Raw genomic sequence first — 19220 nt, forward strand, 5'->3', positions numbered from 1 at the left:
GTAGACTTTACTTAATGTGGTTTAATTGCCTATCCCATTTAACAACTGTAGAAAAGTATTAAATGTTACATGGTCTGTAACGTGTTGCTTATGGAAGTCATGATGAGCCCAGGCTATGTGTGACTCGCTTTAAATATAATACAGTGCATTGAACACCCCTTTCCACTGCCGTATCCACGGGAGCAAGTGTAATCACTTCATCCAGTCCTGGTGCTTACTTGAGGTCATTTTGCGGTTGCCAATCAATATCCACTAATAATCCCATACATAAGGCAAGTTACTTTACACAGTTTGGACAATGCATGATAAGGCAGTTTTGAACTCCTATCTGTACTGTACGATTGAGAATGCACCTATTTCTGTACTCCAGTCTAGCATGCATCTCTTTCTATGTGTGCACACAAATGCACGATACGTAAAATGAAATAAATAAATAGGCCAAATAGACCTCTGGTGCCGTGCCAGCCAGTGCCATGCCCGTGCCCAGTCACAGCAGGGCGACACGATACACACATCACCGCCGGCCCACTGAGGGACTCACGTTCAGGGAGGGAGGACTCGTGGACGGCTGACGGGCTGGCTGTCAGTAGGTGAAAGGAGGAGAAGAACTGCCAGGCCAGTGCAGTCAGTGCCTGGACTTTATTCTTACCTTACGGGCCGGCTCCTAGCTGCAGAGTCTCTCTCTGTCTCCTCTTGGATGTTGTCTGCTGGGCTGGCTGCTGCTGGCTGCCGCGGGGGCTGGCAGACCTGGGCTGAGCACTGCTGAGCCACCAAGTGAGGTGGTGGCGCAGGTACGAGGTGCCAGGCCAGGGCGGCAGTCAACAGCAGACAGGGTACAGTGCTGCCTGCCTGCTAGTACCACCAGTGCTGCAGACTGAGTTGGCAGTGCCACTGCAAGCCGGTCCCTGGCAAGCAGCCGGATCAGCAAGAACTTCGGACCGTGTGCTGCCTGCAGCCGGTGTGGAGTAACGGTCCACTGTCTCGGTCTGCTGGCTGGCCTCTGCTGTTCTGCACGCAGCCCGTGGTGGTGTCGTGTTGTGGCTGGCTGACAGTGGCCCGTGGCAAAAATCATCATGCAGGGCAGGGAGGAGAGGCTCAACTAATATCCTTTCTCTCCAGGGAGAGAGGGTCACATGTCACACGTCCAATGGCGGCACAGAGTCTGTGCCGGATCAGCCTCATCCCCATCCCCAGGCACAAGTTGCTTTCAACTTTGCAAAGTGCAACAAATTCGTTGTTGTTACTTCCTGCAAAGTTGAAAGCAACTTGTTATGAGACTGCACTTGGTTGGTGCCCCCGTGCCCCCAGTGCCGGGCCCAGGTCAGCCCAGCCCCAGGCCAGCGGCCCTGCAGGCAGGAGGCGAGCAAGCCAGCCAGCCTGAGGCTGAGCCTGGCTGCAGTAGGTGTTGTAGTTGTAGCCGAATTAGCATTTCAGAGGAGCCGGGGCAGGCCCGAGCGGCGACTAGCACTGCACGCCGCGGCTCCCCCTGGAGTGGCTGCACCATGTCAGCGGCCCTACCCCAGGGTCCAGGCTACTTGATCAGGCATTAATAATATGCATGCATCATAATTATGATGCATGCAAATCACCAAAGCAAGGTAACAACTTGTTTGTTGTTACCTTGCTTTGATGAATAATTATGCGCACAGCCCCAGCCCCTCCTGCAGAGTGCCAGTTTCCATCACTGGCGCTGCCTGCTGCTAGCAAGGCGAGCTGCTGGTGTGGCCACTGTCGGCAGCAGCCAAGCCAATCCATAATTGTACAAACACTGCAGGCAACAAATAAAAAAAATGTTTCAAATGGCCCAGCTTGGCCTGCGCCCACAGCGCTGTACAGCACACTGTGACTGTGTGTCACTGGCTGGCTGCTGCAGCGCTGTGCCGGCAGCGAGTCAAATGTAATAATAAACAAACATTTTATTTATTTTTTTAAAACCGGCCCTGGGGTGGCTTCATAAAAAACCAGCCCATGGTGTCGCGGCCTGCAGCATTTATCAAAGGAAGGTAACACTTAGGTGTTACCTTTCTCTGCCTCTGCGGCGGGCTGGCGGCGGCGGGGCTGCAATTGCAAAGGATCTGTAAGATACTTACTTACAGATCCTTTGCAACTTGCGTCCGTCCGGCGGCGGCGAGGGGGAGGCCCTGGGGGCCGGTTCCTGAAGTGTGAAGGCACAGACTTGAAGCCCATGACTGAGCCGGAGACCGGCCCAGCGTGGGCTTCAGGAACCGGCCCCCAGGTCTCCTCCATGATTTTGTATCGGCCACGGGCCGATTGGCCGACGGCTCAGTCCAGCCCTGAGCACAATAATCAAAAACATGCAGGTTTGAGTATTCTTGGCAAAGTTTGCATAGCACTGAATTACATCCGATATTTAGGTGGAGAGTCTTTCTAGATCCTTCAACTTCTCAGGCTGCTTATCCAATTTCATATTCCAGCACTTTTTTCCTGCAGGACATATGACTGTCCCGGGAGGATGGCTCAGCGGCAACATGCTCGCGTTGGAACCAAGACTACACGAAGCAACACAGGTTCGATCCCCGGGTCTGCACTTAGTAACCTCTGGGTATTAAGCGCGTTATAAATACGCAACTAAGAGACATATTCCTGTAACAGCGCCTCGATGCCCACAGGCTGTGTGAGCGCTTTAAAAATAAATAAATACATGGTTTATAGGAATAACTGCTTTCGTAGTTGTTTCAGAAAACACAGGCCAGCCTCATACCATTAATGACAAGATGCAAATCTGCAGAACTAAGTATGTTCAGGCAGTCTTAGTATTATATCTGGTGTTGTGTTATAAAACCTCACTACCTCTTTAAAGGTTTATATTGTTGCTTGTTCTGGCATGTTCATGTTGACACTGGATTCAGTGGCTGCTTGATGCATTTTCCTTAAGTCAAGTACACATTGGAGCTTATGTTCCTGAAATTCGTAATTCGATGGCGGGGAGCCCTTAGGTGTTAACATATACATTGGCAGCTCCCTGCCACCACATTTTCATCATGTGCACGGTGGTGTGCAAAAGTGCACAGAAAAAGGTGGCATACACAAGTGTACGGCGTCTTTTTCCCCTGCACGTTTGCACTGATTTCTGCAAAGCAAGTAAACGCTGCCTGAGATGCTTGCATGGTAGGCAACATTGACTTTTAATTGTGAGTGCCGCTTGCAGATTCTGGGGAAGCCCATTTTTTTTTATCGCTGATCAGTTTAGACTCCTTGAGGTTCTCATATACACGGCGATCTTCTTTGGTGTGGATGTACCTTAGTGTGTGCAGTTTGGCTGCCAAAGCTTTGGATGGTGCACTGTTGAGGATTGGTGGGCATGGTTACCCTTACCACTGTGCGTGTGTCTTTGTATAAATATGGAGACCAATTCTACTGTCTTCGTGTGGCCCTGACCTTTTTTTGATCCCTATATGTCTCTCTGCGAAGGAGGAACAGCTTGACAAGCTCCTGCTCTGCTTCTCTCCAGCAGTGCATGCTGGAATCCCAACTTTAAGCCCCTGATGCTCTCCTGAAGTACTCATTAGACTGAAGGTGGGAGCCCCTATGTTGCGGCTTTCTGAAACTTGAGTGGAATGCTGCTACACTTCTTCACCTCTGCATTAATTGGGACACCTCTTATCAGCACCTGCACCTTTGCCTGGGGTTGCTTGGTCACTTGTACAGATGAGAGTGCCCTAGCATTTCGCATCTGTGAAGGGTGCAGTCAGTTAAAACATTATCTGGGTGCTGTACTCTTTGTTCCCAAGGCCATCATCAGATGGGGGCCCATAGCAACAACCCTATTAACTTCTCAAGCACTCTCCCTGTCCTTTGCAGTAGTGGAACCACCTCAGCTGCTTGCAGCTCCAATCTTCCATCCTCGTTCACTAGATAGGATTTCAATATGGGCTTCAAGGATGCGTCTTCGAGGGAAAAGTTGTCATTATTGATAATATTGACGCCTTGAATTTGATTTACCAGACTCTGACCCCATGATTGGCCTAGACTCTGACTTACTAGACTTCATCCCCATGATTGGAAAAGGGTAGAGATCAGCCTGGAGAAGTCAGGTACTGGGAACGCCCAGTGGGTCTCTTGTGAGCAGGCACGTGGTAAGCCTTCGGTGGGCTCTTGCACCCAGTCCCCATCCACCCTGCAACTTCAGTGTCAGATCAGATGGCCACGTGTCACTCAGTGCTTACAAGGCCTCTGTCTCCAATTCACCTGCAGGTCCTTCCTTCTGCAAGGCAAGGAGATGAGCGCATGCTCCCAGTGCTGACACTGCTCACTTGCATTGAAGAATAATGACTATAAGATAAGTGTCTCGGGTAGGATTCGATGGACACCCAATCTTTAAATGGTGCAGGGTTGTGGATTTTGCTGAGTTGGGTTACCCCAGCGTGTGCCTCGACCTACAGAGATCCCACGCTTTTCATCAGACCCCCGTTGGAAAGCATATATGGAAGGCTTGAGATGGACAGCTCATGTGTCCTGGCTTGGTCGTGTCCGTTTGTGAATTCCTCTGTGTCTCCATGCTGGGAGAAAATCTTGCCGACGGCTTCTCCTTCTACATTCTAGCTTCTAGCCTAGTGTGCTCGAATTCCAAGCCTGCAGTCTCCGATGTTCTTGTGAAGCCTTCCTGTCCCCATAATATTCGTTAGACTGAAGGGAGAGGCCCTGGTTTCCTTGAAAGTAATGCTTCACCACCCGACTCTGCACCATTGTGGAAACCTTGAAGAGCCTCCTGCTGCTTCCATTTTCAAAAGACCATTCCTCCTTCCTAACTAACACCTATCTCCACCTCAACCTGAGAACTGCTTGATAGATCTTTCTCAAACCACCACGACGCGGTCACTCCTCTGGCTCTCTTCTTCGTCATGGCTAATCCGCAAATGGTCCTTTGGGTCATTGTACTGCCACCTCCTAGTCCTCTAGTCTTTAAAACCGACGTCTGGCCAGGCCTTATGCCAAACCTTAAACTTCACACTGCACCAGGCTTCCCTGGGCTATCACCGTGAGATGCCATCCCCGGCTCCTCTGCTCCCGATACAATCACTGGTCCTGCCCTCTGCAGTGTGTCTTCAGTGCCCCATTAGCCACAACTGTATCATGTTTCTGGGCTAGAGCCTCACATTGCAGACATCATCCTCCAGGTCTTTGGAACTGGAATTGGGTAGGGGGGGAGTCTTCTGGCGGGGTTCCTCAGACTGCACGGATTGATTGTTACCACCTCCCTTGACCTATGAACTGTAAACGGCCTTTACTTACCTCTTCACTCGTCACATTAAAAATGAGGGAACTATTGGCATTGTTTATTGGTCAAACTTTTGGGAATTTCTAAAACTCCATTCAAGTGACATCTCATGTACCTATCTGTAAATGGCCATTCTACATTTGTCTCCCTTGTGGACCTGGAGTTTTCAGAGCAATTCCTACATTTTTAGTTTTTGCTATTAAGTGGCCTAAAGCACTACCTATAAGTCGAAACCATTAAATTAGAATACAGCTAAGGAGAAATGGCATATGAAGAGGCACAAAGATGTTGCGTGTTGTTTGGTGGTTTACCCACCCATTGACTGTCCATAACCATCCTAATCTCTTGGGCCATTCCCATCCACTTCCTGCTCCTCCTACCCTCCAAAAAACATTATGGGATCTCTTTGAGCTAGCTTTACCAAGCCTTATCATCAAACTGTGCACTCGAAGTGCCTGCCAGTGTTTTTTTACAAAGCAGCCTTCTGAGAGTTACGGACTTGATTAAAGGTGTAAACGTGCTCGTTCTGTAATAAAACGTCTTCACCAGGTCTGCCTTCAGCCATTCGAATTATAAGCACCGTGTGCATCCCTCAATGAACAGTTTTGGCTTGTGTATACGTATAAGGCATTTGCCAGCCACTACTATTATATGCCCAGCTATTCACACCATGCTGCATTTGATATACCATTGATGGTCAGTGAATGTTATTACTGCAGTGCCTGTCAAATGCCTTTCCCACGCCTACCCCTAAACCAAAACTGTTGGCTTTGCCAATGCTTGTTAAAGGTCTCCTGTGGTTTTGTGTGTGGTAATTCACTCCTATTCCCTATCCTCTGAAGCAGCTGAACTGTTCTTCATTGTCTCTCTATACGCCTAGTGTTTTTTTCTCTCTATACGCCTAGTGTGTTTTTATGGGTGAACTATATCCTTTTTAGTCCTGCTACTGCATTTAATGTATTTGCAATCAATCACTCAATTTTATTTAACAATTCCGTAAAATAAGGATTACAAAAATGTCAGTTCAGTCACCATGTACATTCAATAAGTATAATTAATTAAAAAACCATTAAACATGCTCAATGCAGTGTACAACGAGATCTTTTAACAACAATCCAAAGACTTAAACCTCTTGCCTTTCTTCGCATTTGCTATGTGCATCGAGACAGCGTGGACCATGTCACCTCATTGCTCATCCGCGACAGTGATCTAACTCCATAGTTAGTAACACAAGTGTTCAGATTGCGGTGATGAATATTAACATGAGCAAGACACAAAAATATAAACTGTTGCTGTAAAAATTCAACCAAGTCCCGGCAAAAAGGACAACAATCAGATGCGTGATAGTCCCAACGTGTTTGGACACTGGCAAGTGGCAAGATTGCTACTCTCATTTTCAATGACCTGGACCTAACAAATAGTCATTTCATGTCTGTAAAATATTGTTCTATACCAATATCACCTTTAAAAGCTAAATATGCCACGCGAGAAGGCAACGAATACACTGAATTCGAGTTTCTAAATACGCTATTTGTATTACAGTTATTTATTTTAATTTAATTTATGGAATATTTATAAGGCACTTATACAGCAAAGACAGTGTTTCAAAGCGCCACAAGGCACAAGGGAAGAGAACAAGGGAGCAAATAAACAAAGAAATTGACAATGAATAAACAGAAATGGACAGTGGTCCTACTAGGCCATCTGACATTCAAAGTGTGCAAGTGCAATGAAAGAAAAAGCAAAAAAAGGGGAGGTGGGTAAGGGGTAAGTGCTATTAAGTTCCCCCCAGGGGAGGAAGTGCCAGAGGTTAGAATTTATAGCAGGCATAATAAGTCAAAAGGTCTCCATAATTTTGCTAGGTGCTAGATATGCCTAATCCAGGGGAATGATGGCCGCCTTCATAATTGAAGACATCCATTTCAACCTCTCCATAGTTTCGAGACAAGTAATAGACCAAAATCAAGCCCAAAAGATTAGAAGTTTGAACTTTATTTTAGTCAGGTTTATGTCTCTTTCTTTGGGTGAACACAATTGAGTGAATCTTTTTATCTTTTTCTATCGGGTCCTTGGTGGGTGGCAGGTGGCATAGCGCATGGGTCATCTCCATCTGGACATCCCGAGTTCCACCTCTCATTTTTCCTGGAGCCGCGACACACAGCGGTTCGGCAGTGTGGTTGCTGTCTTATTGGCCCCATTGATGCATGCGTCAGGGACCAGCATCTGTCCTACAGACATGCACACTTGCCCTTGCGCTCTGATGTCTGCACGGAGGCACGTCTTGCCTTGCTTCTGTGTCTGCGTCCTCATAACGTTGTTGGATGGTCCTCTCATTGCGTCTCAAATCATTTCTGGTGATTGACTCTTGACCTGTGGCCGTACCTTTCTTCTGGCCGGCTTTCCTTCCTTTCCTTATCCTTTGTTTTCCTTGTCCTGTCCTTGCCTGGGCCATTGCCTTTTCGATCCTGATTCCCTTGCTGTGTTGCTTCCCCTTCAGTCACCCTGCCTATCTGCCCTCTTCTCTCGCCTTGCTTGCTTTCTTCTGGCTTACGTTCTTGCCACTTGGATTCCAGCCCTCAGTGCCATGGTCCACAGCTTCTGATCTTTTGGACTGGATCTGGTTGCATCCCGATTCCAAGAATCTACAAGAATACGTGACTGTCCTCTCAGTGTTGGCACTGTCCTTACTCCTGTACATTGTGGACAAGGAACTTCCAGATCCTGTTTATCCCAGGAGCTGTTAGTGGTTCATTATTTTACTTTTACCCGTCATCAACCCTGAGCCAGGGTATCGGACCTGCCACTGCTCACACCTTCAGAAGACCAACAGGTGCATGTCACCAAAACACACTCCATGACATTTATGAACCCATTTGAAGTTCTGCAGATCTGAGCTGCGTCATCTGCAAACAAAAGGATACGTATTTTACCTCCCCCAAAAGTTTGAGCGTCCACATTTAAAGATAACATTCCCTCAATAACTCTAAAATAAGGAAACAAAATCAGCACTAAAGCAAGCTTCAAACGGTACAGAACAAAGACCTGAGAGCAGCCCTAGACATCGACAATAGAGAACACATCTCTGAGGCTAGGAAAGCCCCCCACTGGCTGCCTGTCAATGTCCTCACCATCGCTCACTGCTGCCTCTCAAACAGTGCACTGCCCTACATTGTAAGCAAACTCCAAAAAACTTCTCAACAAGACCTCTAAGACTGGCCTAGAATCACTGCCTCATCATCCTGATATTCAATCGGAATTCAACCAAGCTGCCACTCTCTGTAATTAGCCACCCACGCACTGATGCAATTAACTGTCCTACAATATCTTCAGGAAGAAACTAAAAACCTACCTCTTCAAGTGACATTTGCCTTTGCTTCTCCTATCCCCCTACCTGTTGTTTTTGTTTTGTTTCTATCCCACTACTGTAACCAGCGCCTAGTTGTCTACGGTCTTTGTGCGCTCCATAATTGTCCAAATAAATAAACCACAGCCTTGATGGACCCCTTTTTTCTACAGGGAAAATATTGTATTTACCTCTTTCCCAGGCCCGACCTCACGGATGCTATGTTAATCAACTGCAATTGTACTAAAGCTCCCAACACAGGTCTATGCATATTAATTTCATTTAGTACCCAGCGAGGGCGCAATCAGAATGAAAGAAGCATTCTCGATTCTCGGTCGGGATTCCAGCTGCCTTTTACCCGGTGGGGGTTGTGGCAGCCCCTCAGCCAATGAGGCGGCTCGATGCGGGGCTATCCCCGCTCCGAGCATCCCCACGGCTGAGAAGCTGCCTTCGCCCCCCACCGGGTACTGAGGTATGTTTTTTTCCCTCCCTTCTCCCCACATCCCCACCCCACTAACCTAACGCCTGCTTTGTCGCCGGCAGGGGACGATGGCAGCCTCCAACCATGTGGAGACTCGAAGCAGGGCCATCCCCGCTCCAAGCCTCCACACGGCTAGAGGCCTCCATCGTCCCCCGCCGGGGACCCAGGTATGTTTTTTTTTTCTCCCTTCCTCCTCCCTCCAAACCCCACTTACCATCTTGTCTTTTTTTTCGGGAGTGAATGCGTTGAGAACAGAAGTGTTCCTTTTCCCTGTGGCCATTTTCTTGGTTGTTTTTTTTTTCTTCTGTCCTGAAATATTTCAAGACTGAAAAAAAGGCTTTTAGTGCTCTGGTCACGCAGATCTTGCGGGCCATTTGACCAATATAGTCCAAAAGCGAGTTTGGACAGTATTTACCTGAAACATGACAACATATCTTTTTATTAATTGCAATAATTTCTGATTTTTCTACCTTGATTCTGGTACTCTACCTAAACTGCAAATTGCATTAAAAAGTTGTAACATTAAAAACACCCATATTATGTTTAGAAAAGTCCAGCAGAATCCTACCAGGGCCAGGTACCTTCCCTGCTAATAGACTTTAGAGCGCCATCAAGACCTGTAGGAGCAGATTTGCAAAATCATCAAAATATATCATAACAGGTACTCTATCTTGCTTGTATAACCTTGAAAAAATATCAAACGTTTTAGGTCCAACAATGGCCAATTCAAAGACCAATTCAGTATTACCCTTCTGAACAACATGCTAGAACTTCTTGCTCTCTTGACTTTTGTAGGCAGATATTAATGTTTCGCACCTAGCTTCAGCAAAAACCTTATTCTTTTGATAAATCAAAATTGTTTACTTTTAAAAAAAATAAGAATTGTATCAGTATAACATGCATTCAAAGACTTTAAAGTCTGCAATAATTCCTTTTTTCTTCTGGCAATCTCTGTTAAACCATACTTTCTAAGTGGAGGAGATGGTTTGAATAAGACAGTGGCCCTCATTACGACCCTGGCGGATTTTTTCCGCCATCGACGGACTTTCCGGCCATGGCGTAAAGTCCGTTTACGCCATGGCGGATGGTGGACTTACCGCCCCATTCCGAGGTCGGCGGGGCGGTAAGTCCCCATTGACCCATTTACCCTTCCCCATTCCCATTTCGGCCCCATGGGGTATAATGGGAGTGGGGAAGGAGTTAATTACGCCACCGTAAATTACGGTGGCGTAATTAACACCAAGGTCCCATAGCGCCATGGATTTCTCCGCCCGCAAAAAGCGGGCGGAAAAATGACCATGGCGCTTTGGGAACTCGTAGTTGGCGGTAAGGGGTCGGCGCAGCTAACGCTGGCGTAGACCCCTTACCGCCAGGGTCCTAATGAGGCCCAGTGACCTTTGTCACATATGGGATTATTAATGAAGGAATTTTGTAAATAGAATCCAAAATAAATCTTGAATTTTCCCTATCTGTCAAAGAATAGTTACATGGTTGTTAGACGCTCTTGGTACAGCCAAGGAACAACATGCCCAGATTCAAATCTGGCCAAATCTGTGGAGTTCAGCAACACTCTCCTCTCTCGCCCACTCTTATGTACGTGTGTGGTGTTAAAACTACTGGATTGTGATCACTCGCATTTCTTTGTAAAACTTGCAAATAGTCTATCCTATTCGAGTTCATGGTATTTAATAAGATTGAATGAATGTGACTATCTTTCATACCACTCGAGTTTGTTGGAGCACGTGAAATATCACTGGTAACTCTCCCATAAAAAATTCAAAAGCCTAATTTAAAAAGAGCATTTCATTTGTTCAGTCAATGTGGCTGTGAGAACATATGGTTTTGAACATCAAAGCTTGTGTGCCACAATTGGTCAGTCCAATAATAACCGTTAGCTCTTTGGAACCTTGGTCTTTGGTTAGCCTTTTTGCGGACCAACGCTAGCCGACCCTCAGTAACAGAATAAGGTAGATTTGTAGATTTGAGAATACATACCTACTTCTATGGTAGAGGGCTCGACATGGTGGTCGCCCATTTTCGTAGTCCAATTTAAAAAGAATTTGATCAGTTTGCAAAGCATTTTTGTATTGATGTTTGGATTAACATTTGGGAAGATTCAAATCCCATACCAACAAAAGCATATGCAGTTTTGTGATGTTATTTTACCATTTGCCCATCAGAGAGTCAACAATATACATAGCTTCTTTTGCCTTTAAGGACGATATTTTTGCCTTGTGGTGACTCAGGGATTGGAGGTCAGTGGATCTAGTGTCTAAACATTTGGCTTGTGCATTAAGCTTATTATTAATTCCGATCACCAGACCCTCACTTGGCCCTGTTGCCAACCATTTTATGTGCAGGAATATTATGATGTGAGTACCCTTCAATAGATAGCAGAATGCAAGCCCATGTTCCCTGAAAAGAAGTCTATCTATTTTCCCAATGAGGTTAACCCAATCAGTATCAGCAAGATTGTTTAGCTAGCCCTGCTGTGATCCATGTTGCCATACAGGTTTTACCTACTTGTAACTTTGGGTTGCTATTTTCAATGTTGGCCCAGTGGAGTATCTAGAAGGAGAATTTCTTCAAAATTCTTTCTATATTGTTCTGAATCTATCAAGGAGGGAGAGATAGTGATACTTGCTGGGTCAAGTAATACACAAGTTCTGATGATGAATGGTAACTTTGCCACTAAAGGATCGGGTGCAATAACAGAAGGACTTTGATTATAAACTATATTCACAGGATTTGAGGCAAGAGGGTTATTCTGGACAGGGTTCAGTAGGGTTTGAAACTCCCTGCTTGGCGGCCTCCTTTTAATTCAATCTGTATCCAACCCGGGAGGTGGTGGAGCACAGTAATCAATTGATAGTTGCTCATCAGCTACTACAGTATAAAAGTCATTTTAATATAATCTCTATTTGTACATCCCAGAACACAGACTCGCACAGCATCAGTAATATTGTCCCTCATAATTGAGCATCACCCTTTTTTTGTTGAATCTCGTGTAGGATCTTGTTTATCAGAGAATCCAATATTCTGTCTGTCCCTCTAGTTCCCTCAACCTCCCACCTCACCCAATCTGTCCTGGATGGAGTTCATCTGCAGTGAACCTATGAACTTATTACTGAGGTCAATTCAAGGTAAATTAAATCATCCATATCAATATTCTCTTGTACCTTGCCAATATTCTTCATCTGGCTGTACAATATTGTCAAGCGTCTTCTGAGTTACATGCAGACTACGCTTGCTACCATCATTTTGCCTAACTTCTTTATTTCTAAATCATGGGGAAGTCTTAGTTACATTATTTTCAATAACGTATTATCAATAATGTGCATCCTTCTCTTTAGCAGGGACATCATTTGGGGGTCGCCAGGGGTTACAGTTGCGAACCATTTTTTAAATGTTGGTTTGGGGAACAGAAGATCCTGATGTAGCAGGGCCCCTCCCCCCCGCAGCTCCTGTGGTGCAAATGAATGTGAGAGGGGATGTATGGTTGAGCGACCGGTGAGTGAAAGGGAATACATGTGTGCATGTGTGTGTAAGTGCGTGGGAGCCTGGGGATCACTAGCATATTTTTGGTAAATCCTTTACTGACTTTGCATGTTTTACTGGTATTTTCTGGCAAAGCCAAGTTCATGTGTGTCATTACCTGGCTAGACAGGCATTTTTGGTGCAGTCAGTCTAGCCATTGCTTACTGTGGCATGAGATTTATTAGTCAGCATCTTGAAAAAAGCAAGCATGATAAGTAGTGTTACCTCACTAGACTGATGTTTTGGTGTAGCGGCCTATATATTTTTTACTGTAGCATGACCCATTAACTGAGCATCAATGATTAATCAAGCATGATAAGTGTTCTTATGGGTCTAGACTGGCTTACATTGGAACCCGTTTGAACAGGTTTTCATATTTTGACATATCACTTTTAATGGCCAAACCAACGGGAGCATGTTCTTACATAGGAATACTGGCATATATTGGCAGAGCCAGTTTTGTGCCCAGTGCCAGTACTGATACTATAAACATCTCAAACCGAACATGAGTATGGTCTTCTATGGGAATACTAGCATATGTTGGTGGGGCCAGCATGGAAATGTATGGGCAGAGCCAGCATGAAAATGTCTTTTATACTGGCATATATTGCAGGGACCAGCATGATAATGCATTGGGAAATGCCCTGTGCAATTTTGGTGACTTGCATCTATTGTACTTTTTTTCAGGATTTACCCTAAATTCTACCGAATGTTGGCCTTTTACCCAAATTGTTGGCCTTTTAGCCCTATTTTCACAAATGTGTAATGCACCATTTTAACCCATTATTCAAAACATTTTCTCAGTGAAAAGGGAGGAATTCCCCAAACCCATTTTCGTTAGTTTGGGCTCCCTCGCTAGGCTCTGTAGCAATTGCATACTTGTGGCAAATATTTACACCCTCCAAAAAACCAACTCAACAGTCACTACTGGTGGCTGGTATATTTGTGAACCTAGCACCGCCCCTTTATTTCTATGCTACGTGAAACATTTAAGCTTTGATTAAAAAACATATTTACTGCTTTCGCTTGCAGTAGTGCGTGCCCTTTCAGCGGCATAATCATCATGGACATTGTGCACACCTGGTGGTCCGGGCCGGCCGGGGTGTGGTGAGCCCAGTGCTTTGTAAAGGAGCTTGGGGGGCCCCCACATGATGGCTCACAGGGTGGTTCCCAAATTTTGTGCTACGCCATTGTCTGACAAAGGGGTAGTGTGCACCTTTAAGTCTGAAAGTGTGCAACAATGATATTACATTAAATGGTGGGGGCTTTTTAAGTCCTCTGGCACCTAGCATTAAGCTTACAAAATAAAAACCACAGCGGGTCTTGGGTATATTGAAAGAATCTTGTCAAGGTATAATACTCCAGCAAAGATAACATTATCAGGTGCTCTCTCTCCTGTGTGCATGCAAACCAGTCTAATAGGTTTCTTCTCTCGTAGTGGTAGCTGACTCATAGATACATTTATAACCAGGGAATTTTGTTGATACTAAATTCTGGACAATAATTTAATTTTCAGGCCTTGCTTGTGCAGCATTTTGCTCCTGGGTAAACAGCAGCGCACGCCTCCCGAAGTCAGTGCTTTTTTGGCTTGTTTAACACAGCAACGCCACAGATAACTAGTACTTATGTGTTCATTGATCGATAGATGTTACATACACTAGCTGTAGTCTGCGTTACAGATTTTGGTTACCCTGTTACAAGTACTGCATTATGTATGTTTTACATATAGACCCCACGTCGATATGGAAAATGACATTCCCCAAATGTGTGATCTCGGACAAACCACGCCTCCCTCTGTCCCTCGGTTCTTATATCTGGCTGAAATGAGCATGCCTGGAAACACAGGTGCTAGACACATCTGAAAAATCTGAAGTTCGTTTGCCATCACTTCCCGTGATGTCACTTGAAGGCGGGTCAAATTACATCACTTCCTATGCTGTCATCAAGGGTCAATGGTTATGTGATGTCACTTCCGCTACCCCTGGCATTTTGGTGAAATTACATCCCTGCTCTTAAGATGACGGGGCCACTTGCATTGTATCAAATAAGTGGCTAAATAAGATTGACTTCTGATCAGTTACAACATCCCTTAATTCCTTGATATCATTCGTGGTAACAACATCTCACTATTAAATCCTAAGATCATTATTTTTAAGGATTGTATCTGATGTTTCAACATACAACCATCAATACACAACACTGGCCTTGTAACATAGCACACAGTTGAATGGACAACAGATTTAAATTCCCTAATAATACATTGTTTGTGTTACCTACACATTACAATATCATATGTATGATTAGGTTTAGCTTCTGGATGGGTTTCTGGTTGAATCTGGATACCTTGAGCAAGAGATAAATATCTGTTTGACAGGGAATCCCCGTCTTCTACAGTAAACAATTCTACTAGGGCGTCTGTAGGAAAACTGACCTTATTTAAATTAATATTTGAGACAGTAGCTGAAGATAGCATCGGTGAATTGCTGCTCAGTATTTCAGCAAACATCTTTCCATTTTGTTTATCAAAGAGTTCACCTTCTTTATGAGAGCTATTATTATAGCAGTTCTTTTATTAAAAGACAGGAGATAGGGGGTCATTCCGAGGTTGGAGGTAAGGGATTACCGGCGCCTGTAAGGGCACCGATGGCGGTAATCCCTTACCTCCGTATTCCGAGTTCCCTTTGCGGGTCCCTCTTTACCTCCTGCTTTTAGCAGGAGTAAATTACGGGACCCGCAAAGTGACCTTGGAGTAAATTACGGCACCGTAATTTACGGTGCCGTAATTACCTCCTTCCCCATTCCCATTGAGCCCTATGGGGGCAGAAATGGGGATGGGGAAGGGCTATGGTGAATGGGGAATTACCGGTCCATCCAACCTTGGAATGGACCGGAAATTACTCCATTCACCATAGATACATTTATAACCAGGGAATTTTGTTGATACTAAATTCTGGACAATAATTTAATTTTCAGGCCTTGCTTGTGCAGCATTTTGCTCCTGGGTAAACAGCAGCGCACGCCTCCCGAAGTCAGTGCTTTTTTGGCTTGTTTAACACAGCAACGCCACAGATAACTAGTACTTATGTGTTCATTGATCGATAGATGTTACATACACTAGCTGTAGACTGCGTTACAGATTTTGGTTACCCTGTTACAAGTACTGCATTATGTATGTTTTACATATAGACCCCACGTCGATATGGAAAATGACATTCCCCAAATGTGTGATCTCGGACAAACCATGCCTCCCTCTGTCCCTCGGTTCTTATATCTGGCTGAAATGAGCATGCCTGGAAACACAGGTGCTAGACACATCTGAAAAATCTGAAGTTCGTTTGCCATCACTTCCCGTGATGTCACTTGAAGGCGGGTCAAATTACATCACTTCCTATGCTGTCATCAAGGGTCAATGGTTATGTGATGTCACTTCCGCTACCCCTGGCATTTTGGTGAAATTACATCCCTGCTCTTAAGATGACGGGGCCACTTGCATTGTATCAAATAAGTGGCTAAATAAGATTGACTTCTGATCAGTTACAACATCCCTTAATTCCTTGATATCATTCGTGGTAACAACATCTCACTATTAAATCCTAAGATCATTATTTTTAAGGATTGTATCTGATGTTTCAACATACAACCATCAATACACAACACTGGCCTTGTAACATAGCACACAGTTGAATGGACAACAGATTTAAATTCCCTAATAATACATTGTTTGTGTTACCTACACATTACAATATCATATGTATGATTAGGTTTAGCTTCTGGATGGGTTTCTGGTTGAATCTGGATACCTTGAGCAAGAGATAAATATCTGTTTGACAGGGAATCCCCGTCTTCTACAGTAAACAATTCTACTAGGGCGTCTGTAGGAAAACTGACCTTATTTAAATTAATATTTGAGACAGTAGCTGAAGATAGCATCGGTGAATTGCTGCTCAGTATTTCAGCAAACATCTTTCCATTTTGTTTATCAAAGAGTTCACCTTCTTTATGAGAGCTATTATTAGGGTATTAGGGACATTCCGAGGTTGGAGGTAAGGGATTACCCGCGCCTGTAAGGGCACCGATGGCGGTAATCCCTTACCCTTACCCTTACCTCCGTATTCCGAGTTCCCTTTGCGGGTCCCTCTTTACCTCCTGCTTTTAGCAGGAGTAAATTACGGGACCCGCAAAGTGACCTTGGAGTAAATTACGGCACCGTAATTTACGGTGCCGTAATTACCTCCTTCCCCATTCCCATTGAGCCCTATGGGGGCAGAAATGGGGATGGGGAAGGGCTATGGTGAATGGGGAATTACCGGTCCATCCAACCTTGGAATGGACCGGAAATTACTCCATTCACCATGCCGGTATTCCATGGAGTAAATAGCTCCATGGTTGCCAACCATGGAGCTATTTACTCCATGGTGTAGTCCTAACTCGGAATGAGGGCCATAAACTTTCCACGGTCTTCCGAGGTACAAAATGCACATATAACAGCCAAGTAATATTTTCTATCAAAATCTGTGCACAAATGACAATCAAACACCAGCTGAAGGAAAGCTATTTGGTTTGTTTTATATTGGCGTATAGGCATTTTGACAGGCACTAGCAAAATGAATGGTCAATAATGAAATTATAGACAGACTGTATACAAGCCTGGGACCCAAGTGCGAGATAATTTGAACAGGCGGCTTGGCTCAGCTTTCTGGGGACTTCTAGGGCTAGCAGTACTCAAACTTCCAAGCGAGCACCAAGCTCAGCCTAAAGAAACCTGAACCGGATTTATTTTATTGGTTTTATTGGTTTTTATAAGGCGCCTAATACCATACCAGAGTTCGGTTTCTAAAACGCGGATCCAGGATTCAAACCTATGTTGCTCTGCGCATTGCCCCTGTGCTATCCCATGATAACCAACAGCCTTTTGGGATTGTGTTTGTATATGTGTATAGTGAAATACCTATATTGCAGAGGGAATATAAAGAGATATATTGATCTATATTTTTCACTGAAAAACCTTAGTTAACGTGCACTTCAGTTGCGCATATTTAAAGCAACAAAACTCTTGAAATTCAGCGGATGTGTGAAGTCATGACTGGCTTAACTCAGTACGCTCCTGTTGATGGACCCCATAATGCCATCTCCCCATAATGCCATTTTGTATGTCATTATGAATTCCTTCTCTTATAACATATGTATGTGCTCATGGGTTTTGCAACGGGAACGCACCGAGTTTAGCTGGTCATGACTTCCCACATCTGCTGAATTTCAAGGATTTTGTTTAATTAAATCTGTGCAATTTAACTGCTCATTAACTAAGGCAAATATTTCAAAAACTACTAGAAAGTCCATTTGCGCTGCAAAAATACAATTTGCACTGCTCCATGTATCAGGGTGTTTGTTGGCAGTGCAAAATCATACAATTCCGGGCCATATTTTAAATGCAGTGCAATCTGTGGATTTCTTTGACTTCCTGGATTCAATTTCTCTGAGGTTTTAGAGCTTGTTCTGGACACAAATTCTTCCACAGGGTCTTAAAGGAAGCACTAACCATGAGAGGGGAGTGCACAGGTGAAGAAATCGGCTACTCTCCAGAAGAGATACAAGGCAAGGAAAAGGCCCACACTATGCTGTAACGTGTACCCTAACTCGACTCACTGGTGTGTCTGTCATAAAGGTTGAACAGGTAGAAAGTAAAAGTATAACTGCTTCACGCCTCAATATTAGTAACACGGGCTGAGGGATAGGGAGGAGCAGTAGAAGCCTACAAGCAAGAATAGTGCAATAAATACCAGAATATTGGGAATGTCCATAAGGCCAGAACATTCTGTGCATTCTGATTGGTCAGAATTGCCAGAATTCCAGCCAGTCAGTTGATCACAATGCTTTGCTCATTTTCAATGGTTCGAATGGGGGGGAATTACTGGAAATTACGGCCTAGCTCTGGCCCAGCACTCCACCTGCCAAAACTGGAAAGGACCTCTTGCAATTCTACCCATAAACTGATGAGTAATCAGGGGTATAATCTGCTTTGTCAATTAATATTTCACTTACCCCTTCGGATGATCATTTCTGGCTAGTTAGTGGGTGTTATTATATAGATGTGTTGTAGGACTGCAATTGCGAAGATCACTCACGCAACAACAAAAATAAAAATAAAACATAAAGGGAAACGTTGTTTGGACACTCTCTCTTGAATCTGCCTGTCTGTCAAATTATTAATCTGGAAATATGTTGCTGTTTTATTGATTGATCCATGTGATATGTATTGAGATAAATGTATTTGATTATTGTCATAGGGCTGCTCTTTTGTATTTTACTTGTACATTTGATGGTTTTATCTGAATAAACTTACTTTGATGAAATAAAAATAAACATGATGATGTCACCAGTTTATTCATTCTAAGTGTAACTTCTTCCCTCTCCCTTAGGTTATTTTTGAAGTTTGGTTCATGGCCTTCCATCCTTTGGCCTACACCATCTTCCCTCCAATCTGCATGGGGATGCTAGACAAGGTAAGTGATAAGACAGTCGCGTTAACATCCCCATAAATTCATTTGTATGCCTCTCTCCTGGCCCCATTACAAGTTTGGCGGTCCGGAATTAGGGTGCCGGTAGCAACGTACTCGCAC

At 44.5% G+C, this 19220-nt stretch overlaps 1 protein-coding gene across 2 annotated transcripts in view; it reads left to right on the plus strand.

The window, feature by feature from the left end:
* Nucleotides 1-19220, plus strand: part of LOC138575511 (phospholipid-transporting ATPase IK-like) — a 550807-nt gene that overhangs the window by 427521 nt on the left and 104066 nt on the right. For both annotated transcript variants that reach the window (XM_069649490.1, XM_069649489.1), the window contains one exon: nt 19020-19103. In XM_069649490.1, the coding sequence (XP_069505591.1) occupies nt 19020-19103 (84 nt within the window). The remainder of the gene's footprint in view (nt 1-19019; nt 19104-19220) is intronic.

Source organism: Ambystoma mexicanum, chromosome 1p (genome assembly GCF_040938575.1).
Source record: "Ambystoma mexicanum isolate Mex_15411 chromosome 1p, UKY_AmexF1_1, whole genome shotgun sequence".
In the NCBI taxonomy this organism is placed as follows: domain Eukaryota; kingdom Metazoa; phylum Chordata; class Amphibia; order Caudata; family Ambystomatidae; genus Ambystoma; species Ambystoma mexicanum.